We start from the raw sequence: 24,754 nt of genomic DNA on the forward strand, positions 1-24,754 counted from the left end.
TTGCAGATGACACAAAACTAGGTGGGAATGTGTGTTGTGAGGAAGTTGCAAAGCGGCTTCAAGGGAATTTGGACAGACTTAGTGAGTGGACAAGAAAGTGGCACATGAAATATAATGTGTAAAAATGTGAGGTTATCCACTTTGGTAGGAGAAACAGATGTGCAGATTATTTGTTAAATGGTAAGAGTGTGAATGTACAAAGGGGCCTGGGTGTCCTTGTCAATAAGTGACTGAAAGCTAACATGCAGGTGCAGCAAGCAATTAGGAAGGCTAATGATATGTTAGCCTCTATCGCAAGAGGATTTGAGTACAGGAGTAGTGAAGCCTTGCTTCAATTGTATATAACCTTGGTTGGTCTGCACTTTGGAATACTGTGTGAAGTTTTGTTCCCCTTACCTTAGGAAGGATATCATTGCCATAGAGGGAGTGCAACGAAGGTTCACCAGACTTGTTCCCGGGATGGCGGGACTGTCAAATGAAGAGAGATTGGGGAAACTGGGCCTGTATTCTCTAGAGTTTTGAAGAATGAGAGGTGATCTCATTGAAACTTACAAAATATTTAAAGGGATAGACAGGTAGATGAAGCTAAGATGTTTCCCCTGGTTGAGGAGTCTAGAACCAGGGGACACAATTTCAACGTAAGGGGAAAGCCACTTAGGACAGAGATGAGGAGAAATTTCTTTACTCAGTGGGTTGTGAATCTTTGGAATTCTCTACCTCAGAGGGCTGTGGAAGTTCAGTCATTGAGTATGTTTAAAGCAGAGATTGACAGATTTCTAAATGCAAATGACATAGGGGATATGGAGATAGTGTGGGAAAAAGGCATTGAAGTGGACGATCAGTCATCATCATATTGAATGGCAGGGTGGGCTCGATGGGCTGAATGGCCGACTCCGGCTCCTATGTTCCTATCAGTCTGCAAACTTCATATGCATGCTGTCATTGTCCGTTTTATTCCATGGGCTTCAGTTTTACTGGCAGTCTAGTATGTGACATCATCAAGAAGGTTTTTAATAAGTTAAATAAGGAGAAATTGTTTCCAGTGGCAAAAAGGTCAGTAACCAGAGGATGTATTTATCAGGTGATTGAGAAAAGAACCAGAGGCGAAATGAGGTATGATTTTTTATACAGTGATGTGTTGTGATCTGGAATGCACTGTCTGATCGGGACTTGAAAGCAGATTCAGTAGTAACTTTGAAAAGCAATTGGGATAAATACTGGAAGGAAAAATGTACAGATTACAGGAGACAGCACTGACACAATGGACCAAATGGTCTCCTTCTTTGGGTATCATTCTATGGTTTTATGAACATAATGTTGATACAATTCGCTGAGTTGGAAGGGAAGTGAACCCAGATTCCGGGTATTCTAAACACCAGACCCAAACCAAATGAACAAGCCCGTTGTTTAATCTCTGTTTTTCACACCAGCTTCTCCTCGCTCTTTCTGTGTTTCCTGCCTGGTCTGTTCCTCTAACCTTCATTCCTGACACTCTATTGAGAATGGCCAACTCACTGCACCTCTCACTCACACCGTCACTCCACCCCTTCACCCACTTCCAAACCTCTCTGTTCAACAGTACCTCAGATCTGCTCCTCTGCTCCATTAATATAACAGGAAAACATTTTCAAACAGACATTTCCAGACAGTGAACGTTCCAGTAAGACAAGGTAAAGATCAGATTCATTCACTTTAAACACAGAGAGAGCAGCTCTCCCTGTTCAGTCTAAGGAGCAGATCTGGTTTCACTCCCATTAGTCTTAGAGACATGCACCAGAATTTTAAGGGACCGTTGGAGACGGGAATGGAGGCCGGGGAGGAGGAGCGGGGGGGTGTATAAAATAGGGATGGAAGACGTTGGACCGGATTTTTCTGTCGGCGGCTGACATGGAGGGCAGACTTCGCACATCCACACGGCAAGAAGGCATTTAAAGTATTTATGAATCCAATTGTCAGCAATTTTATTCACTGGATCCAATTGAACTAATAGAACACGGGAACCACGGGGCTTCAGAGCCTCGCCTGGTTAAAGGAGATGACTGGGAGGTGGGAGCTGAGTGTTGTCTTCACTGGGAAGCTATCGGGTGAGGCAGCGTCACTTGGCAGCAAGGGTGGAGGGGGAAAGGGCATCGGGAAACACTGTCAGGAGTGGGGGCCAATGTGCCAGCTCTGCAGAGGGAACAACACCAGGGTGCCATTGGGGCAGTGCCACTTCATTGAGGATGACAAATGAGGTAAATGTGGCTGGGTGTTGTTTACTGTGAAGGCCTTGCACTCAGGGAGGGGCAACCTGTCATGGGCCTCATTCGAGGCTCCCATTGAGGAGGAGGAGGAGGAGTAGAGAGGAAGGGAGGGAGGCGCAGGCACCAGCAGGGGCACCACAGCAGCTTGGGGGCCCACAGGAAGGCCAGCCTCGAACAGGAGGCTGGAGAAGGAGGCATAGGAACACGTCAGCCGAGGTTCAACTACCTGCAGATGTCCGAGTGACAGTGTCTCCGCAGACTGCACCTCTCCACGGAGGTCGTCACTGATCTCTCTGCCATGATGCAGCTGTGCCCCATGTGACTTGGTGGGCACCTGATGCCAGTGTCACTGAAGGTCACCGTGCCACTGAACTTCTGCACCACCAGATCATTGTGGGGATCCACTGGAGATATGTGTGGAATCTCACAGTCTGTGGTGAATCAGTGCATCAAGGAGGTCAGCAATGTCCTGTTCAGGAGGGCCGGTGACTATGTGCTCATCGATCCAAACAGTCAGGCTGAGAGGGCTATAGGATTCAGGGCCATCGCTGGATTCCCCCAGGTGTAGGGTGTCATCGAATGCACCCCTGTGACCATCATGGCTCCTGCAGACCAGCCAGCAGCCTTCAACAGGAAGGGCTTCCATTTGCTCAGTGTGTAACTGGTCTGTGACCATCACAAATGGATCCTACAGGTGTGTGCACAAATCTCGGGAAGCAGCCACAACGCCTTCATACCAAGGCAGTCGCAGGTGCCAGAACTTTTCCGTGGCCCCATGCGCTTTCTGAGATGGATCCTTGGAGACAAGGGCAACCCAGTGAGGACATGACTACTGACGCCTGTGAGGAATCCACACAAGGATGCAGAGGAGAGGTACAACACCTGCTGCGGGTCAACCCGAGTGACCATCAAGGAGGCCATTGGTCTCCTGAAGATGAGATTGAAGAGCCTGGATTGTTCCAGTGGAGCCCTTCAGTATGTCCCGGCGAGGGTCTCGCATATCGCGGTGGTTTGCTGTGCACAGCACAATCTGGCATTACAGAGGGGTGAGGTGTTGACAAGTGAGGATATCATGGAGTGTGATGTCTCCTCTGATGATGAGGATGTGGAGGAGGACGCTGCTCAGGTAGTGCCAGATGAAGGACCTCAGGCACAGCAGGAAAGCCACCATGAGATACACACAAGGGAGACATGAGACACCCTTATACATTCACGTTTCCTTTGAGCCTTACCACCTTCTGGAACCAAGGCAATAAAGCCTGCGCTTTAAGCAGCCCTGTTGTCACCTCTTTCCTTCTACACTACAGCGCCCAGGTACACATCGCACAGTGGCAAGGCCAAAGCTTTGTGAACTCAGGGCTTGGTCCCTCACTTCCAGCCCCTTGGGAGGAAGGGTTGAAATGAAGTCCCAAAGGGCATCAACAATTGGAAGGAGACATAGTGAGAGAACATCATTTCTTTATTCTGTGTGACACCAAACACAACCCTATCCATCTGGAATGTACATTCACCCGTGAACCCCTCAGTGAATCTAGGTGCTCTTCTTAAATCTTTTCCGGGTGCTCCTTCATGGTGCTCCCCCTGCTCTGGCAGCTGAGGTGGAGACAGGCTGCTGACCTTGCTGCCCCATGGCTTGGGATGACATTGGTGGCCGTCCTCTGGCTGCCTGAGGCCTGGAGGGCCCCGGCACACTGAGGGCCTCCTGCACAGGTACAGGGACCCCCCTCTGTCATCGAGGATGATGGAGGCACTGGCATCACTGGTGTCACTGGCAGAGGGACTTTCGAGCTACTGTCCACACCAGGAGCACCCTGAGAGGAGACCCCAGATGTAGCAGCCAGCTGCTCCTCCCCCTTATAAGACACACTTGTACCTCCCTGCTGACCTGAGAGGGACGTGGACCTGGTGGAGAATTCAGGTGCCTCGTCCCCCCTCTCACCTTGTCACCACTGGATGGAGCTCATGGACAAAGTGATGGAGTGCAGGTCTGCGAACATCTCTGGCAGCCACTGATTGATCGGCTGGATCTGGCTCTCCATGAGAGTCACCAATCTCTCAAAGGAGGAAGCCAGACACACCCCCATCAGAGACAGTGCAGCACCCAAGGCCTGGATGGACTCCTCCACCATCCTTGTTTGGGTACACATAGCCTCTGGCAACTCTGCCAGATGTTACCTGACCTCTCGCTGCAGCTGCGGTATTTCCCGTGTTGCTGGTGACACCAGAGGCATGTCATCAGCCTGAGGCTCAGTGTGGGCCTGGCCTCCCACAGACCACCAACTGTCAGTGGCCTCGGCTGTCACAGCCTCCGTCAGCTGCCCGGGCCTGTCTGTGATGTGCTCATCAGTTTGCGTGAGCGTTTCTGTTCTGGTGGAGGGTGCAGGGGAATGATGTGATGGTGCACCATCTGAGGCTCCCTCCTCCTCCTCAGACGTGTCCGGCTGTCTCCCAGTCTCTCCAGCGCTTTGCTTTTGTCGTTCATCCGGGCCTTCATGAGAAAACAGGGACATTGAAGGGTTACGGTCTGCCCATCGTGACATTCCAACCACCCCTACTGTGCAGCTCCATTGATGCAGTGGTGAACAGATGAGCAGTGTGGCTCCTTTGTAGCGGATGCTCCCTTGTGCCCCAGGAGATGTTCACTCACTCTCTTGGGTAGATGCCCCTGTCTCTCCATCAGCTATGGAGCAGCTGCTTTGCTGCCCTGCCTGTTCCATGGCCTCCTCCTCCATCGGGATGAGGACATGGAGATAAGGCACTCCACCGCCAGTCTTGACACGCTCTTTCCAATTGTGGGATGTCTTCTCCTGCAGACACAATGATGAACAAAGTTAGTCTCCCAGCGGGGACAAGCCCAACATCTCTGATGGTGATAGTCCAGCAGTCCATGATGTGGACACACATATGCCTCCTGCATGCGGCCCCTCTCGAGGGACTGTGTGAGGTTATATAATGACTGACGTGTGCCTCTCCTGCTGCCCTTCCCCAATACACATGACTGGGTGGTCACTCCCTTTGCACTAAACATTCCCTCTCACTCTGCCACATGCAATGTCCAAAGGGTCCAAAGTGTTTTGAGTTGTCGCCTGAGCAACCTGGATCAGGTCATTGACCCACTTCCTGCACTGGATCCATGTCCTGGGGGTGAACCCATGGCTGCTGACCTCACCTACTATCTCCAGCCAGCTTTGCTTGGACAGGTGGACAGGTCTCCACCTCCCATCCCTGGGGAAGAGGATCTTGCACCTTTCTCTTGCCACCTGGAGGAGAACCTGCAGGGAGGCATCGCTAAACCGTGGCACCATGGTCACTGCAGGCTCGCATTCAGCTCCTTACCCATCAGGCAACAGAGGCAGCAGAACGGGTCCTGGGACAGCAGAGGGCTCTCAGGAAGACACTCCTTTAAACCAGGCAGCAGTGAATGCAGGGCTGGCAGCCCTTTAAATATGGTGCCAGCACCTGCCGTTGTGTCAGATGTCAGTGCCATCGGCACCTCGTTCCCTGCCTCTGGTCCTTGCTTACATGGGCCCCACGCCTCCCCTTCATTAATTTGTCGGCTGCTCCGTGATCGGAGTCGGTCGGCCACATTTCACTCGTGTGGTGACGACACCCGCTTCCGGTGCCTCTGCCGAGAGCCGCACCGTTAGTTTAAAATTCAGCCCATGGGGTCAAGAGTGGAAAATCTCCCCTCTGATTCTCTCTACTTAAAATGAAGGAGACACCAAATTAAAACTGATGAAACCAGGGATTGTATCCTGGTTCTTCAATCTAGTGTTCTCCCAACTGAGCTATTCCATCCTCACTGTGAACTCATCTTCATTGGAGACAAATATAACTCCAGGTGGAATTTCCCCACCCGTTCATTCCTCACTTCAGGGGAATGGGACCCGACCAGATCGCGGAACTCAGATTATGTTAATGTTCTGCTCTTGATATCTTCATATTATTTTGCGTTTGAGCCACTTTTAATCAGGTTCACGGACAAATTCTTCGATCATCCCTTCTCCCACATTCTCTCTCTCTCATTCATTCTTTATTCCTCACAATCCAGAAAGGGTTAGGAATCGGAGCTCACCCCCAAACCCTCTGCACACAGACCTCTGTCTGTCACCCTGTTTGCTCCAAGATCCAAGAGACCAGTCAATAAATTACACTCTTTATAAACACAGTGTTGGACACAGAGTGAAACACACTGAAGTATTTTGAAAAAAGTTCATCTTACGGGCTGTGTTACTGAGCCCACAGAGCAGGACAGGCCCAGGCTCCAGCCCTAGCCCCACCTGGGCTGTGTTAGCTGATGTCACCTGGTGTGATACTGAGCCACATGGAGCAGGAAAGGGCCTGGTTGTATTCATGGCCTGTGTTGAGTTAACTGAACGCACCCAATGTTGTAGGAGCCACACAGAACAGAATGGGCCCAGGCTCCTTCCTCAGCCTGAGGGATGATAGTTCATCTCACACGGTGTTGTACAGAGCCCCACACAGAACAGGAAAATCCCAGGCTCCATCCCCGGCCTGTGGTATTTTACTTCATCACACCTGGTATGGTACGGAGCCCCCAGAGCAGGAAAGATCCAGCTTCCATCTCCAGCCTGTGCTGAATTAGCTGATCTGACCTGGTTGGCACTGAACCACAATCAGGGGAGGATGGGCCGAGGCTGCCTGGCCTGTGGTGTGTTAGTTATTCTCATTTGGTGAGGTACTGAGCACTATATAGAGCAGGAAGGGCCTGTGCTCAGTGAGCTGATCTCACCTTGTGCCTTCCTGAGACCCACACACAGAGCAGGACAGGCCTAGGCCTCATCCTCGGCCTGTGCTCAATTAGCGGATCTCAGCCAAAAGATTTTGATAAGGTTCCACACAAGAGCCTTCTCTATAAGATTAAAGTCCCTGGTATCAGTGGTAATATATTGATCTGGATTGGGAACTGACTGGCACGACGTAGGCAGAAAGTAGTTACAGATGGATCTGGATCTGTTTGGAGACCAGTTACCAGTGGTGTCCCACAGGGATCGGTGTTGGGACTGTTGCTCTTTATTATTTTTATTAATGATCTGGATGTAGGTGGAGGGGGCACCATCTGTAAATTTACAGATGATTTGAAGATCTGTGCGAGTGTTCAGACTGTAGACGATGCTCGACTGTTTCAGGCTGATCTTAATGTGTTGGGAGATTGGGTTCATGACAGGTAAATGATGTTTAATTTGGGTAAGTGCAGTGTTATTCATGTGGACAGGGCGAATGCTCAACATTCATACACCCTTCAGGGAAAAACATTAAAGCAGGTGGAGAAAGAAAATAATTTTGAGCAGAGATCTGGATGTTCTAGTGCACAGATCTCGAAAGGTACAGCAGCCATGCTGTGAAGTGATAGCTGGAGCAAATAAGGGGTTGGGCTGCATTCAGAGGATAATTGCATATAAGATGGGGCATATTCTTTCATGGGATGTGAGCGACACTGGCAAGGCCAGAATTTGTTACCCATCCCGAATTGTCCTTGACAAGATGGCGGTGAGCTGCCTTCTTGAATTGCTGCACTCCATGTGGTGTAGGTATACCCACAGTGCTGTTAGGAAGGGAGATCCAGGATTTTGACCCAACATCAGTGAATGAACAGCGATATTGTTGCAGATCAGATGGTGTGTGACTTGAAGGGGAACTTGCAGATGGTGGTGTTTCCATGCATCTGCAGCCCTTGTCCTTCAAGGTGGTGGAGGTCTTCGGTTTGGAAGGTGTTTTTGAAGGAGCCTTGGTGAGTTGCAGCAGTGCATCTGGTAGATGGTACACACTACTGCCACTGTGCGTCAGTGGTGAAGGGAGTGAATGTTTAAGGTGGTGAATGGGGTGACAATCAAGGCAGCTGCTTTGTCCTGAACAGTGTCGAGTTTCTAGAGTATTGTTGGAGCTGCACTCATCCTGGCTTGTGCCTTGTAGATGGTGGACAAGTTTTGGAGAGTCAAAAATCACAAAATTATTACAGTGCAGAAGGAGGCTATTCGGCCCATTGTCTCTGCATAGAATCATTGAACATAGAAAGTTTACAGCACAGGAAGGCCAAAAATCGGGCAACCCAGCGGAATCCCATTGTCCAGCATTTGGACCGTAGCCCTGCAGGTTCAGGTACTTGCTGTGCACATCCAGACTCCTCTTAAATGAGTTGAGGGTTTCTGCCTCAACTATCCTTATAGGCAGTGAGTTTCAGACCCCTCGCACCCTCTGGGTGAAAAAAGTTTCCTCATCTCCCCTCTAATCGTTCAACGAATCACTTTAAATCTATGCCCCTTAGTCATTGACCTCCCTGCTAAGGTAAATAGACCCTTCCCATCCACTCTATCCAGACCCCTCACAATTTTATACATTTCAATCAAATCTCCCCTCAGCCTCCTCTATTCAACCCCAGCCGATCCAATCTTTCCTCATCGTTGCATTTTTCCAGAGCTGGCAACATCCTCGTAAATCTCCTTTGTAACCTCTCGAGTGCAATTACATCCTTTCTGTAATGAGGTGACCAGAACTGCACACAGAACTGAAGTTGTGGCCTAACTAATGATTGATACAGTTCCAGCATAACCTCCCTGCTCTGATATTCGATACCTCGGCGAATAAAGGAAAGGATTCCATAAGCCTTCTGAACCAACTTATCAACCTGTCCTGCTACTTTCAGGGATCTGTGGACATTCACTTCAAGGTCCCTCACTTCCTCTACACCTCTCAGTATTCACCCATTAATTGTGTATTCCTTTGCCGTGTTTGACCTCACCAAAGGCATCACCTCACACTTCTCCAAGTTGAATTCCATTTGCCACTTTTCTGCACACCTGACCAGTCCATTTTTCCAGCTCTCCTAATGAGCATTTCACCTCGTGCCGAGAGCTGAATTATTCATTGCAGAATTCTCACTGTCTGTTTTACCTTTGGTGCCACAGTATTTATATGAATGGTCCAGTTAAGCTTTTGTCAATGGTAACCCCCAGGATGTTGATGGTGGGGGGGATTCAGCGATGGTAATGCTGTTGAACGTCAAAGGGAGATGGTTACATTCTCTCTTGTTGGAGATGGTCATTGCCTGGTACTTATGTGGTGTGAATGTTACTTGCCACTTAGCAGGCCAAGCCTGAATGTTGTCCAGGTCTTGCTGCTTCTGGACACGGACTCCTTCAGTATCTGAGATGTCCCGAATTTGTCCTTTTATGAAACCTTGCTCAGGCCTCACTTGGAATATTGTATCCAGTCTTGGTCTCCTCACATGATGGGTGCTATTGAGGCTTTTGACAGGGTACAGAGGAGAGACATTAAACTAATTCCCAGTGTAAGACATCTTCGTTATCAAGTTAGACTAAAAGAGTTGGGACCCTACACCTTAGAGAAACCTAGACTGAGGGGTGATCCAATTGAGGTTCATAAGTAATGAAGGGTCCAATTTAGCATGGGAGAGGAGTCATAATTGTATATTGTAAAAGGCCAGATGTCACCCGGATCACATTAAATTTCATTTTCAGCAACGGGTTAATGAACCAGGAGGGCTGAGTGGTTAAGGTGTTGGACTTAAAATCCAATGAATATATGTCTGTGTGTGTTCAAACCCCACTCCTGGTATCTGTGCCGGCCAAAGGTTACTTGTTGTTTCCCTGACTTTTGCCTTGCACCATCATCTCTTCTGTCATTTAATCACTCCTGCCTTCCAACCGATCACAGCTTCCTATAATTTGCCCCAGCACCGTTCCTTGTCTCTGCACTTGCTTATAAGCTGGGAAACCTTGAACTTAATCTCCTCTGTCCCCTCACAATGACCTTCTCATCTTTCCTGAACTGTGGTTCCTCACAGGATCCGCTGCCTCTCCGACTCCCCTCCAGGGGTAACTGAAGGCCCTGAGCCTGGGTCTTGCTTTATACGCTTGCTGGTAGTTGAGTCCTTGCATGTCCAGACTCCTCCAGGAAGGGCTTGCCATAATCTTCCAATCTTCCCTGGATAAGGGGATTGGAGAGTGGCAAATGACACCCTTATTCAAGAAAGGGTGTAAGGACAGTCCAAGCAACTCCATGCCAGTTAATTTAAGATCAATGCTGGGTAAGGTTTCAGAAATGATAATCAGGGAAAATATCAATGGACATTTAGAGAGGTTTGAGTTAATTAAGGATATCCAGCATGGATTTGTAAAAGGCAGATCATGCTTCACTAATCTAATTGAATTTTTTGATGAAGGAGCAGAGAAGTTTGATGAAGGAAATGCAGTGGATGTTGTTTCTATGGATTTTACGAAAGCATTTGATAAGGTATCACATAAAAGGCTGGTTAACAAAATTGAGGCTCATGGAATAGGAGGGTCAGTGTCCAATTGGTTAAAAAATTGGATTAAGGGCAGAAACAAGCAAGTTGTAGTAAATGGTTTCTTTTCAGACTAGGGGATGTTCGACAGTGGTGTTCCCCGAGGGTCAGTGCTGGGATCACTGCTTTTCTTGCTATGTATAAAATATGTGGATCTTGGAATACGGAACAGAATCTCAAAATTTGCTGACAATACCAAACTTGGAGGTGAGGCAAACAGTGAGGATGATATGAACCGCCTGCAATAGGACATAGATAGGCTAGCAGAATGAGCAGAGAGGTGACGGATGGAATTTAATACTGTTAAGTGTGAGGTGATGCATTTTGACAGAAGGAATAGGGAGAGGCAATGTATCCTTAATGGTACAGTTCTAAAGAGTGTTCAGGGACAGAGGGACCTGGGGATGCATGTGCATCGATCTTTGCAGGTAGCAGGGCATATTGAGAGAGTAGTAGTAAAATATATGGCATCTTGGGCTTTATACAAACATACAAGCATACGAACATATGAATTAGGAGCAGGAGTAGGCCACTCGGCCCTTCCAGCCTGCTCCGCCATTCAATAATTTCATTGCTGAACTGATGACCCACATTTCCAGCTACCCCTGACCACCCCCTTGCTTATCAAGAATCTATCTACATCTGCCTTAAAAATATTCAAAGACTCTGCTTCCACTGCGTTTTGAGGACGAGAACTGCAAAGACTCACAACCCTCTAAGAGAAAAAAATTCTCCTCATCTCTGTCTTAAATGGGCGACCCCATATTTTTAAACAGTGACCCCTAATTTTAGATTCTCCCACAAGAGGAAACATCCTTTGTACATCCACCCTGTCAAGACCCTCAGGATCTTATGTGTTTCAATCAAGTTGCCTCTTACTCTTCTAAAATCTGGTGGATACAAGCCAAGCCTGTCCAATTTTTCCTTGTAAGACAGCCCACCATTCCAGGTATTTGTCCAGTAAACCTTCTCTGAACTGCCTCCAATGCATTCACATCCTTCCTTAAATAAGGAGACCAGTTCTGCAGACAGTACTCCAGATGTGGTCTTACCAATGCCCTGTATAGCTGAAGCATAACCTCCCTACTTTTGTATTCAATTCCCCTCGCGATAAACACGAGCATTCTATTAGCTTTCCTAATTACGTGCTGTACCTGCATACTAACCTTGTGCGATTCATACACGATGACACCCAGATCCCTCTGCATCTCAGGGCTCTGCAATCTCTCACCATTTAGATAATATGCTTCTTTTTTATTCTTCCCGCCAAAGTGGACAATTTCACACTTTCCCACATTTTACTCCATTTGCCAGGTTGTTGCCCACTCACTTAACCGATCTACATCTCTTTGTAGCCCCCTTATAAGAACATAAGAAATAGGAGCAGGAGTAGGCCATTCAGTCCCCAAAGCCTGCCCCACCATTTAATAAGATCAGGGATGATTTGCCCCAGACCTCAACTCCTCTTTCGTGCCAGCTCCTCATAGCCCTCAACTCCCCAATATTTCAAAAATCTATCTCCCTCCTCTTTAAATGCTTTCAGTGATCTAGCCTCCACAACTCTCTGGGTAGAGAATTCCAGACATTCACTACCCTCTGAGAGAAGAAATTCCTTTGCATCTCAGTTTTAAATGACTGTCCCCTTATTCTGTAACTATGTCACCTAGTTTGAGATTCCCCCACTAGTGGAAACATCTACCCTGTCAAGCCCCCTCAGAATCTTATACATTTCAATAAGATCACCCTTATTCTTCTAAACTTTAATGTATAAAGGCCTAACTTGTTAGCCATTCTTGATAAGTCAACCCCTTTCTCCCAGGAATCAGCCGAGTGAATCTCTTTTGACTGTATCCAATGCCAATATATCCTTTCTTAAATACGGGGACCAAAACTGTACACAGCACTCCAGGTGTGGCCTCACCAACACCCTGTACAGCTTTAACAAGACTTCCCTATTTTTAAACTCCAGCCCCCTAGCAATAAAGGCCAAAATTCCATTTGCCCTCTTAATTACTTGCTGCACCTGCATGCTAACTTTTTGTGTTTCAATCACAAGAACACCCAGATCCCTCTTTTTTGGAGTCTCTGTCTATCTATATAATAGTCTGCATTTTGATTCTTCCTACCAAAGTGTATGACCTCACACTTTCCTACATTAAACTCCATCTGCCAAGTTTTTGCCCACTCACTCAACCTATCTATATCCCCTTGGAGATTCCTTATGTCTTCATGACAACATGCCCTACCTATTTTTGTATCATCAGCAAATTTGGATATATTACACTCTGCCCCCTCCTCCATGTCATTAATATAGATAGTAAATAATTGAACCCCAAGCACTGATCCTTGTGGCACTCCACCAGTCACATCCTGCCAATGAGAAAATGGCCCATTTATGCCTACTCTTTGTTTCAAGGAATTGGTAACTCGTGTGTGCATCATCACTTCAGGAAGTGATGTCATACAGTATGTGACAGAGTAGGAGATGGGATGATCCCCGGTAAGATGTGCCTGTAATACTCTCCTGTAAATTGTATATAGTATTGTCAGTCTTCAATAAAAAAGTCATATTATTTGTTGGCGTTGATCAGTGTGTGATTGGTAAGTCTGTGTGAAGAACAGGGGTTGGCAACATGTCTGTACATGGACACCAGTGTCCACGTTAAAACAGTTCGGTCCGTGACTGATAATTTCAGGGATGAGAAATTTCCCATTGGCTTCTTCTTCCAGACCAGTCTGACTTTCAATCAAATCGCAGCCGTCAGTTTCACAGCTGACAGGTCCTGAGAGCAGAGACAACGTTTCAGAACCTCGGACAAGTTCGGAGCTTTCCGGCAGTTCTGATTTCATTTAAAAGCCCTCCAGAAAAACCCGAGCTTGTCCGAGTTTCGGAAGTGCTGTCTCTGCTCAAAGCACCTGTCAGCTGTGAAACTGACGGCTGCGATTTTAAAAAAAAGACTAACCATAAAGCTGAGAGTTCTCGCTCTCTGCAACTGTCAGAGAGAGGGAGAGAGAGAGAGAGGAGAGTAAGAGGGAGAGAGGAGACCGGGGGTGGGTGTCGGCAGAGAGAGAGGGGCAGAGAGAGAAAGGACAACCTGAAAGGTTTACCCCGTATCCTTAGATTATGACCCCTGGTTCTGGACTCACACCCAAATCCCATGAACGAATAAAAAAAGTCACAACTGTGATTGGCTCTTGTAGCGGACTCTGGTTAACAGACAATATTCGGAGCGCCGGCCCCAGACTGTTTAACACTGACTGAGCTGAGAAAATACAACTCACCCCCGAGAATCCGCAGCACAGACTGAGCGGAGGGGAAAACCTGTCCTGGGAACTCTACATTCAGGGAACAGTTTGTCCTGTGAATATGCAGATGTGAATATTGTGGAAGAGAGATTGTATTAAAGGGGAGGGCGGGTTAGTCTGAAGCCACTGTGTTTGTGGGTCCGCTCTCATCGCCGGATTTCAGAGTCATTCTTGTGTAAAATCAAATGATTTTCCAGTCAAAGAACCGCCCTGCTCCCTGCTCAGCCCCAAAGTGGGAATTCGGGATCATTTTTTTTTAATTTCAAGATTTCAGTTGAAAAGTAGAGAACATGTCAGCGAGGGGTGAGAGAGGGCGGTCAGTGCAGCAATAAAACCAGGTTAAATGGAAAATGGAGTCCTCAATCCGAGTGAAAGCTTTTCAACAGCAAACATACTGGAGTGAGAGACAGGAAGGATCTAGTCTGGAAGTCTGGAGTCTCTGAATTTCAATGGAATTGGAGAGTTTGTGAGGAGAGAGAAACACAGAGAGACAGCAGGAGCCGGGAGCTGACAGCAGCTTGTCTCCGCCCCGTCCTCTCTCTGCCTTGAAGTTGCTCTGTGCCACCATCACCGGCTTCATTTCTGACCCAGTTCACATTGACTGAGAGAATTTGTGCAGAGTCCCGGACATGACCGATAGTGCAGCCGCCCAAACGGCTCCTCCAGCCGCCGCCGCCGCCCAAGTCAAGACCCCCAAGAAGAAGAAGGCGGCTCCCCGGAACAAGCCAGCCGGTCTCCCGTTGGGCGAACAGATCCTCAAGATTGTGCCGGCTTTCAGCGATCGCAAGGGGATGTCCCTGGCCGCCATAAAGAAGGCTCTGGGTAGCAGCGGTGTCGATGTGGAGAAGCTCAGGACCCAGATCAAGCAAAGTATCAAGAGGAATGTGAACAAAGGCTCCCTGGTGCAGAGCAAGGGACAGGGAGCCTCCGGCTCCTTCAAAATCAGCAAGAAGGAAAACCCAGGGAAAAGTGGGAAAGAAGGTGAAGAAACTAGCAGACAAGAAATCTTTAGTGAAGAAACCAGCAGCTAAGAAATCTTTAGTGAAGAAACCAGCAACCAAGAAATCTTTAGCGAAGACACCAGCAGATAAGAAATCTTTAGTGAAGAAACCAGCAGACAAGAAATCTTTAGTGAAGAAACCAGCAGCTAAGATATCTTTAGTGAAGAAACCAGCAGACAAGAAATCTTTAGTGAAGAAACCAGCAACCAAGAAATCTTTAGCGAAGACACCAGCAGATAAGAAATCTTTAGTGAAGAAACCAGCAGATAAGAAATCTTTAGTGACGAAACCAGCAGACAAGATGTCTTTAGTGAAGAAACCAGCAGCTAAGAAATCTTTAGTGAAGAAACCAGCAGACAAGATATCTTTAGTGAAGAAACCAGCAGACAAGAAATCTTTAGTGAAGAAACCAGCAACCAAGAAATCTTTAGCGAAGACACCAGCAGATAAGAAATCTTTAGTGAAGAAACCAGCAGATAAGAAATCTTTAGTGAAGAAACCAGCAGACAAGAAATCATTCATGAAGAAACTAGCAGACAAGAAATCTTTCATGAAGAAACCAGCAGACAAGAAATCTTTAGTGAAGAAACCAGCAGCCAAGAAATCTTTAGTGAAGACACCAGTAGACAAGAAATCTTTAGTGAAGAAATCAGCAGCCAAGACATCTTTAGTGAAGACACCAGTAGACAAGAAATCTTTCATGAAGAAACCAGCAGACAAGAAATCTTTCATGAAGAAACCAGTAGACAAGAAATCTTTCATGAAGAAACCAGCAGACAAGAAATCTTTAGTGAAGAAATCAGCAGAGAAGAAATCTTTAGTGAAGAAATCAGCAGACAAGAAATCTTTCATGAAGAAACTAGCAGACAAGAAATCTTTCATGAAGAAACCAGCAGACAAGAAATCTTTAGTGAAGAAATCAGCAGCCAAGAAATCTTTAGTGAAGACACCAGTAGACAAGAAATCTTTCATGAAGAAACCAGCAGACAAGAAATCTTTCATGAAGAAACCAGTAGACAAGAAATCTTTCATGAAGAAACCAGCAGACAAGAAATCTTTAGTGAAGAAATCAGCAGACAAGAAATCTTTAGTGAAGAAATCAGCAGACAAGAAATCTTTCATGAAGAAACTAGCAGACAAGAAATCTTACATGAAGAAACCAGCAGACAAGAAATCTTTAGTGAAGAAACCAGCAGCTAAGAAATCTTTAGTGAAGAAATCAGCAGACAAGAAATCTTTCATGAAGAAACTAGCAGACAAGAAATCTTTCATGAAGAAACTAGCAGACAAGAAATCTTTCATGAAGAAACCAGCAGACAAGAAATCTTTAGTGAAGAAACTCGCAGACAAGAAATCTTTCATGAAGAAACCAGCAGCCAAGAAATCTTTAGTGAAGACACCAGTAGACAAGAAATCTTTCATGAAGAAACCAGCAGACAAGAAATCTTTAGTGAAGAAACCAGCAGACAAGAAATCTTTCATGAAGAACCTGCAGACAAGAAATCTTTCATGAAGAAACTAGCAGACAAGAAATCTTTAGTGAAGAAACCAGCAGACAAGAAATCTTTAGTGAAGAAATCAGCAGACAAGAAATCTTTCATGAAGAAACTAGCAGACAAGAAATCTTTCATGAAGAAACCAGCAGACAAGAAATCTTTCATGAAGAAACGAGCAGACAAGAAATCTTTCATGAAGAAACCAGCAGACAAGAAATCTTTAGTGAAGAAATCAGCAGACAAGAAATCTTTCATGAAGAAACTAGCAGACAAGAAATCTTTCATGAAGAAACCAGCAGACAAGAAATCTTTCATGAAGAAACCAGCAGACAAGAAATCTTTAGTGAAGAAATCAGCAGCCAAGAAATCTTTAGTGAAGAAACCAGCAGACAAGAAATCTTTAGTGAAGAAACCAGCAGACAAGAAATCCTTCGTTAGAAACCAGCAGCCAAGAAAGTGACAACAAAGAAAGTAACAGCCAAGAAAATGAAGAGCAAGGCGGCGGCAACGCCAAATAAGGCGGTGAAGAAAGCAGCGCTTCAGAAAAAGTCTGCTGCGAAGAAGGTCAAAAAAGGCAAGAGTGCGGCGGGCGGAAAGGCGCTGAAGAAACTGCAGACATGGAAGAGCAAGGTCAAGCCGAAAGCAGCGAAGGCTCAGAAAGCAGGGTCTGGAAAGAAGTGAAAGAGCGCGGGAAACTTGTAAACATCTGAACACAAAGGCTCTTCTCAGAGCCACCCACATCTCTCAGGAAAGAGCTGATCCCCTGATCAAATGATCCCTGTCCCGGCCCCGCCTGCAGATTCCACATGGAAATGATTTGGAGTAAATCCAGGATCCCTGGTGACTCGCTGACATCCCCTCCACCCAGCCCTTTCCCCACTCTCTGTAATAAAACAGAAGGATGTCCGGCCCTCACTCTAACTGGAGATGTGTTCGGTGTAGTCTCAGTTCACAAATTCAGGGGGAGAGTCCTGTCAGGTAGCTCGGTCACTCTGACAGAAACCGCCAGTTCCCCGGGGCTGCAGACACTGACACTGCGGGGAGAGAATCACCGACTCTACCCCGCCGCCGGGGGAACAAACAACTTTGTGTCCGGAGAAGAGGGAGGGCCGGGGAGAAGGTACATATTAAAGCGCTGCAGTGGACTCAGCTCCTGTGTGTGCACAACTCTCACTGATTCCGTCCTCTGGGAACAGTGCGGTCGAAACAGATCAGGTTCGGAGAGAAACACACAGCCCGAGAATGGCTTCTTTCTTCCTGCATTTACTCTGTTCTGGGAGCAGATTCTCATTGAGAAGCGGCGCTCAGATCACCGGAGAAAAAAAAAACACAATTCAAACTGTCTAAATAAAAAACAGAGAATTAACCCGGACACTTCCATTATTAAATTAATTCATCAGCTCCGAACCAGTTCCCGTTAATGTACCGGGATAATCTCGGGATTTATCAAATCGAATGCAGCGGGATTTATTAAATTGTTGATTCTACACCCTGTAGTTCAGTTCTTCACTTAACTGGAGGGGGAGATGTGTGAGCAGAGAAACAGAGCGAAATCCAGAGAGGGAACTGAAAACACACCTGGACAGATGTGAAACAGGTCAATCCACTGTGACAATAACTCCATCACTGACTCCCTCCTGACAGTAACCAGTCCTTTCACAGAGACTGTGGGTGGCTCTGAAAAGAGCCTTTGGTTTATTAGATGACATTTTGGCCGCTTTACTTTTTCTGGGAGCTCTGAGTGCTGGTTTTCTTGGGCAGCAGCAAGGCCTGGATATTCGGCAGCACCCCGCCCTGAGCGATGGTCACCCCTCCCAGCAGCTTGTTGAGCTCCTCGTCGTTGCGGACGGGCAGTTGCAGGTGTCTGGGGATGATGTGGGTCTTCTTGTTGTCCCGGGCCGCGTTGCCGGCCAGCTCGAGGATTTCAGCGGTCAGATACTCGAGCACAGCAGCCAGATAGACCGGGGCTCCGGCACCCACACGCTCAGCATAGTTGCCCTTTCTCAGGAGCCTATGAACACGGCCCACCGGGAACTGCAGTCCAGCCCGGGAGGAGTGAGACTTGGCCTTGGCCCGAGCTTTCCCGCTGGTCTTTCCTCTTCCAGACATTTCCACAATCTCACAAATACTTTCACAAAGAATGAATAATTTCCTTAGCATTGATAGTATATCGCCGGCAGTCAGGATGGCCGAGCGGTCTAAGGCGCTGCGTTTAGGTCGCAGTCTCCATTGGAGGCGTGGGTTCAAATCCCACTTCTGACACGTTGCGTTTTGACTGCACTGGAGGCGTTTGGGAGCAGCGGTGAAGAGCAAAGAGAGAACAGGAAAGAACGCAGACAAACAAAATAACAATGGACCCAAAGATGTTGCATCAAAACATTAGAGTAAGAGGCAACGAAGCAAACAGCAGGGCACAGAAAAGATCAAAAATGTAACCTTTGTATCGGGGTGGAATATGTTGCCAATATCCTTAATGAATAGTTTACTGTCTTCTCAAATGAGGGGGTGATGCAGATATTGTTATGAAGGAGGAGGAGTGTGAAGTATTGGACGTGATAACTTAAGGAGAGAGGAAGTCTTAATGGGATGAGCATCCTTGAATGTGGATAAATCACCAGGACCAGATGAAATGTACCCCAGGCTGTTGAATGAAGCCAGGGAAGAAATAGTGGAAGGTCTGACCATCGTTTTCCAGAGGATTGGAGGTCTTGTAACGTTGCAATAAAAGCAAAATACCACGCAGATCAAGCATGGCTGAGCCTTTAGAGTAGAGAAACAGGGCTGAATTCCCTGAACCAGTGCTACAGCTTTCAGAATAGAAGGAGCCTATACAAACCTGATGGGTTCCACTTAAACAAAAGAGCTGGAGGTGTTGACAGTCAGAACAGATAAAATGTGCAGGAGTGTTTGAAGCAGATTCTGTGTGGTTACTGTCGTTGTACTATGGAGTTATTTCAAGGAGGTGATTCTGAATGTAATGGATCAACGTGGACCCATCCAAGGCAAAGGTCACTGAAAGTGGCAACGCAGGTGGATAAGGTAGTCAAGAAGGCTTACGGCATGCTTGCCTTCATCGGTCGGGGCATAGAGTATAAAAATTGGCAAGTCATGTTGCAGCTGTACAGAACCTTAGTTAGGCCACACTTAGAATATTGCGTGCAACTCTGGGCGCCACACTGCCAGAAGGACATGGAGGCTTTGGAGAGGGTACAGAGGAGGTTTACCAGGATGTTGCCTGGTCTGGAGGGCATTAGCTATGAGGAGAGGCTTGAAAAACTCGGATTGCTTTCACTGGAACGACGGAGGTGAAGGGGCGACATGATAGAGGTTTACAAAGTTATGAGCGGCATGGACAGAGGGGACATAGGTTTAAGGTGCGAGGGGCAAAGTTCAGAGGGGATGTGCGAGGCAAGTTTTTTACACAGAGGGTGGTGAGTGCCTGGAACTTGCTGCCAGGGGAGGTGGTGGAAGCAGATACGATAGCGACGTTTAAGAGACATCTTGACAAATACATGAATAGGAAGGGAATAGAGGGATATGGGCCCCGGAAGTGCAGAAGGTGTTAGTTTAGGCAGGCATCAAGATCGGCGCAGGCTTGGAGGGCCAAATGGCCTGTTCCTGTGCTGTACTGTTCTTTGTTCTTCGTTCTAAGCTTCCCTGTGGTCCAGCCTGGTTGAATGGAACTGAAGCAAACAAATCATTCGGAAGAGGAAAAGATATGTAAGGCCATGAAAGCACAGAATTCAGATGGATGCAATACCAGATGGTATGGCAAGAGTGTAAAACAGCAACAGACTGGTGAATAAAACATTCACATTGAATAAGACAAGAGAAGAGAAGGGTAATAATAGTGTCAGAGGTGAGTTGTGACACTATTCACATTCCACCTTGATCTGAATAGGACTGTTGAAGGGAGTGATTGAGAAGAATAGAGGAGAAATGAAAAGAAAGGAGAAATAAACAAAAGGTCTTTTGATTTTAGAATGCTTGTTTTTGGAAATGACAGACTGCAAAGTGTGTGTGTCAGAAGATATAGAGCGAAGTTGGGTGTGACAAGATCACAGGAAAGTTGTGCCCTGAGACAAGGTGTGTGTTGACAGGAAAGCTGCTTTCTTTTGCACAATATGTAATTTATTCATAAAATTTGTGCAATTACATTGCAAAGCAGTTCAAATTTAATATTACATAAGGTACAATACAGATCAGTTTCTTTCAATAAAGTACATGATGTATCTCACTATCCCTGCCTGCACAGGTTATATTTACAGTATTTACATTACACATCAAACATTCTCTGGTGCAAACAGCCCGAGGGGTTTTACACAGGTTCCAGCCTCTCGCTGCACTAGGGCCTTAGACTGTCCCTTTTCTATTGAGACTCCATGGTGGCTTCCCCAAGCTTTAATGCCGTCCCACAGCACATAGTCTTGGATGTTGCAATGTGCCAGTCTGCAACACTCGGTCATGGACAGCTCTTTGCACTGGAATACCTGTCCCACGGCCGGGCTCGTTCTCAACAGAGATCATTTCAAATGAACATTTCCTAAATATGTGCTTTCTCTCTCGCAATAAGAGAACAGGATGTCTAGCAGATTCAGTGTGAGACAATAACACTGCCGGGTAAAGGCCGCTTTTCAACTCCAATCTTAACACAGGAGATTCCCCAAACAGCTGCAGTAAGGTGCTGTAAACTGCAGGAAGCGGATGTGTGTGGAAATGGTGATGTTACTGAGGAGGTTTCTCAGTATAGAATGGACTATGTTTAGGTGGGAATATTACTGAGTGTTAATTGTAGCGGGACCATATTTAAAAACTCTGGCTTTCTGGAAAGCCTTGACTTTGAAGGTCGAGTCTGGAAGGGTTTGCGTGGAGAGCTGGGTTTCGGTTCTACTGTTAATAAAGGGTTTGAAATTGGCAACCCGGAGGAAACTGGAAGTGGAGCTGAAAGATGAGGGGCCGTTCTCTCTCTGTCTGTCACTCTGGGTGTCTCCTTCATTCTCGCTCTCTGTTTAATCTTCACTCTTGTCTCCTCCCCTCCCTGCTCTCACTCTGCCTTTCTCAGCCAGGTCCGGGCGGCCTGGAAAAAAAAGGAAGCTGACGGAATCAGTCTCTTTTATTGTGCACTGATTTGAGGCAAGAATTATCATGGTGGCTGTGGTGGGGAAGAGACGGTCGCCCACCTCCTCCTGGAATGTGTCTTTGCAAAGCAGGTGTGGAAAGAGATGCAGTGGTTTTTGTCGAGGTTCATCCCAAGCAGCTCGATAACACAGGAGTCTGTGCTCCACGGGCTGTTCCCTGGGACGCACACCGAGATAAACATCAACTGTTCTATGTTCTATAACTTTAGGGACTTTCAAAAGGCTTTTGGATAGGTATATGGATAAAGGAGAATGATGGGGTATAGATTAAATTGTCCTTGACAGAGGACAAAGGATCGGCACAACATTGTGGGCCGAAGGGCCTGTTCTGTGCTGTATGTTCTATGTTCTATAACTATGTTCTAACTGCTGCTGGAGGACTATCAAATCGGTGAAAGACGCCCTTTAGTCTGCCCGAAACTTGCTGGTCTTCCAGCGCAAAGAGTTGTCCACCACCGAATGTCGCAGACTGGCACATTCCAAGGTCCAGGACAACGTGGTCAGGGACGCACTTAAGCTTGGGGCAGCCGCAGCAAAGGCTCAATGGGGAAAGACCACTGTGTAAGGTCCCCCCACCAAGCTGAGCAGAGGGGCTGGATCCATGGGAAACCCCTCGAACCGTCTCGGGAAAATTTTGTGTGCTGTAAATGTAGAAATGTATATGGCATGACAATGAAATGGAAGAGTTGTGAGGCAACTCGTGATTAAATGGAAGGAAACTGATCACCTTTGCACTGTTTGTATTTTTTGACTTGATGCTGTTTTAAACTGTTTGGGAATGTAATTTCTACAGTTTTTTATGAATAAAGTAAATTTTGGAAATTTAAAAAAAAAGTCTGGCAGTATACCAGAGTATGGTCCATGAGGAAAGGCATCATCACCCTCATGTGCAAGCGGAAGGGGGAGGGGGCAGAAATCAGAAATTGGCGGCTCATCTCACTGCTTCACATCGACTACAAGATTCTGTCAAAAGTCATTGCCAGTCGAGTCAAATCTGCTCTGGAGTTGGTGATTGACCCTGATCAGACCTGTACTATACCAGGCAGGAAGATCTCTGATAGTCTTGCGCTACTCAGGGATACGATCACCTATGTATGGGACAGGAGGGTGGACACCTGCCTCATCAGCCTGGACCAGGAGAAGGCTTTTGACAGGATATCGCACACCTACATGATGGACGTACTTTCCAAAATGGGGTTTGGGGAGGGAATCTGCAATTGGATCAAACTGGTCTCCACAAATATCAGGAGCGCAGTCTCAATCAATGGGTGGGAATCAGAAAGTTTCTCAATCCAATCTGGAGTCAGGCAGGGCTGTCCTCTCTCCCCTGTCTTCTTTGTTTGCTGTATTGAACCCTTTTCTGAGTCTATTAGGAAGAATGCGAGTATCAGAAGGGTAACAATCCCAGGCAGTGGAGGCACTCAGGTTAAAACCTCCCTGTACATGAATGACGTCGCCGCTTTCTGCTTGAACCCACTGCCTGTGCGCAGACTGATGAGCATCAGTGACCAGCTCGAACTGGCCTCGGGAGCCAATGTTAAACACAGCAAGAGCGAGGCCATGTTCTGTGGGAACTCAGCTGACCGATCCTTTGTCCCCTTCACCATTAGGTCAGACAACCTGAAGGTGCTGGGGTGTGATTTGGAAGGGCCGGGGCGTGCACCAAAGCCTGGGAGGAATGAGTAGCCAGGGTACAACATAAGCTGAACATGTGGGAGCAGCGATCTCTCTCCATTGTGTCAGGTTACTGTACGTGGTGCAGGTCTGGCCCATACTGCACTCCTGCACTGTGGTGATCACCTGAGCCATTTTCCGCTTCATCTGGGGATCCAAAATGGACCAGGTCCCGAGGGACACGATGTTCAAACCTCTGGAGAAAGGCGGGAAAAATGTACCCAACATCGCCCTCATCCTGATGGCTACCTTTGTGTGTGGCTGTATCAAGCTGTGTGTAGACCTCCAGTACGCAAACTCCAAGTGTCACTCCATGCTGAGGTTCTATCTGTCCCCAGTGTTGCGAAGGATGGGCCTGGTCATATGGCCGTGGAACGCTCCATCCAGTTGGACTGTGCTGTAACACCTATCCTTCATGGAAAAGTTTCTGTGGAAAAACACCTTTGACCACCAATCCATCAGGCACTGGTCTGCACGGAATGTTCTCAAGGCCCTACGGGAAAAGAAGATGGTGGATCCTGTCGGATGGTTCCCCGAGCAGACTTCCAAAGTCATTTGGCGGAATGCCCCATCACCAGAACTTTCAAACAAGCACCAAGATGTAGCTTGGCTGATGGTGAGAAGAGTCCTCCTCGTCAGATCCTTCCTGCACGCCCGAAGTCTCACCCCCTCTGCACAATGCCCTCGAGGTGGCTGTGATGGGGAAGAGACGGTTGCCCACCTCTTTCTGGAATGTGTCTTTGCAAAGCAGGTGTGGAAAGAGATGCAATGGTTTTTGTCGAGGTTCATCCCAAGCAGCTCTGTAGCACAGGGGTCTGTGCTCTACGGGCTGTTCCCAGGGACGCACACCGAGATAAACATCAACTGCTGCTGGAAGACTATCAATTCGTTGAAAGATGCTCTTTGCTCTGCCTGAAACTTGCTGGTCTTCCAGCGCAAAGAGTTGTCCACCACCGAATGTTGCAGACTGGCACATTCCAAGGTCCAGGACTACGTGCTGAGGGACGCACTAAAGCTTGGGGCAGCTGCAGCAAAGGCTCAATGGGGAAAGACCACTGTGTAAGGTCCCCCCACCATAGTGAACTGAGGGGCTGGATCCATGGGAAACCCCTCGAACTGTAGCCAGAAATTTTTGGTTGCTGTAAAATGTACATGGCATGAGAAATGAAATGGAAGGGTTGTGAGGCAACTCACTCCTGTATTGAAGGAAACTGATCTCCTTTCCACTCTTTGTATTGTTTGACTTGGTGCTTTTTGGAACTGTTTTGTAATGTATTTTTTTTTACAGATTTTTATGAATAAAGTATATTTTGGAAGTTAATAAAAGAAAGTCTGGCAGAGGTAAAGGAGGGAAAGGACTGGGCAAAGGCGGAGCAAAGCGGCACCGCAAAGTGCTTCCTGATAATATCCAGGTCATCACCAAACCAGCAATCCGCCGCCTGGCTCGCCGTGGCGGGGTCAAGCGGATCTCGGGTTTGATCTGTGAGGAGACTCGCGGGGTGTTGAAGGTTTTCCTGGAGAATGTGATCAGGGATGCGGTCACCGACACTGAGCACGCCAAGCGCAAGAC

At 47.2% G+C, this 24,754-nt stretch overlaps 1 protein-coding gene and 1 non-coding gene across 2 annotated transcripts in view; both read left to right on the top strand.

Annotated features, from left to right (window-relative positions):
- The window catches only part of LOC137350402 (histone H2A-like), an 85,693-nt gene extending 62,497 nt beyond the window's left edge, over window positions 1-23,196 (top strand). Inside the window, exons 2-3 of the mRNA XM_068015064.1 lie at window positions 21,947-22,071; window positions 23,121-23,196. Coding sequence (XP_067871165.1) covers window positions 21,947-22,071; window positions 23,121-23,196 — 201 coding nt within the window. The remainder of the gene's footprint in view (window positions 1-21,946; window positions 22,072-23,120) is intronic.
- Window positions 18,552-18,634, top strand: trnal-uag (transfer RNA leucine (anticodon UAG)). The gene has a single exon. It is a non-coding gene; the product is annotated as a tRNA-Leu (tRNA).
- Window positions 23,197-24,754: the final 1,558 nt, after the last annotated feature.

This window comes from Heterodontus francisci, chromosome 35, assembly GCF_036365525.1.
Source record: "Heterodontus francisci isolate sHetFra1 chromosome 35, sHetFra1.hap1, whole genome shotgun sequence".
Classification (NCBI taxonomy): Eukaryota; Metazoa; Chordata; class Chondrichthyes; order Heterodontiformes; family Heterodontidae; genus Heterodontus; species Heterodontus francisci.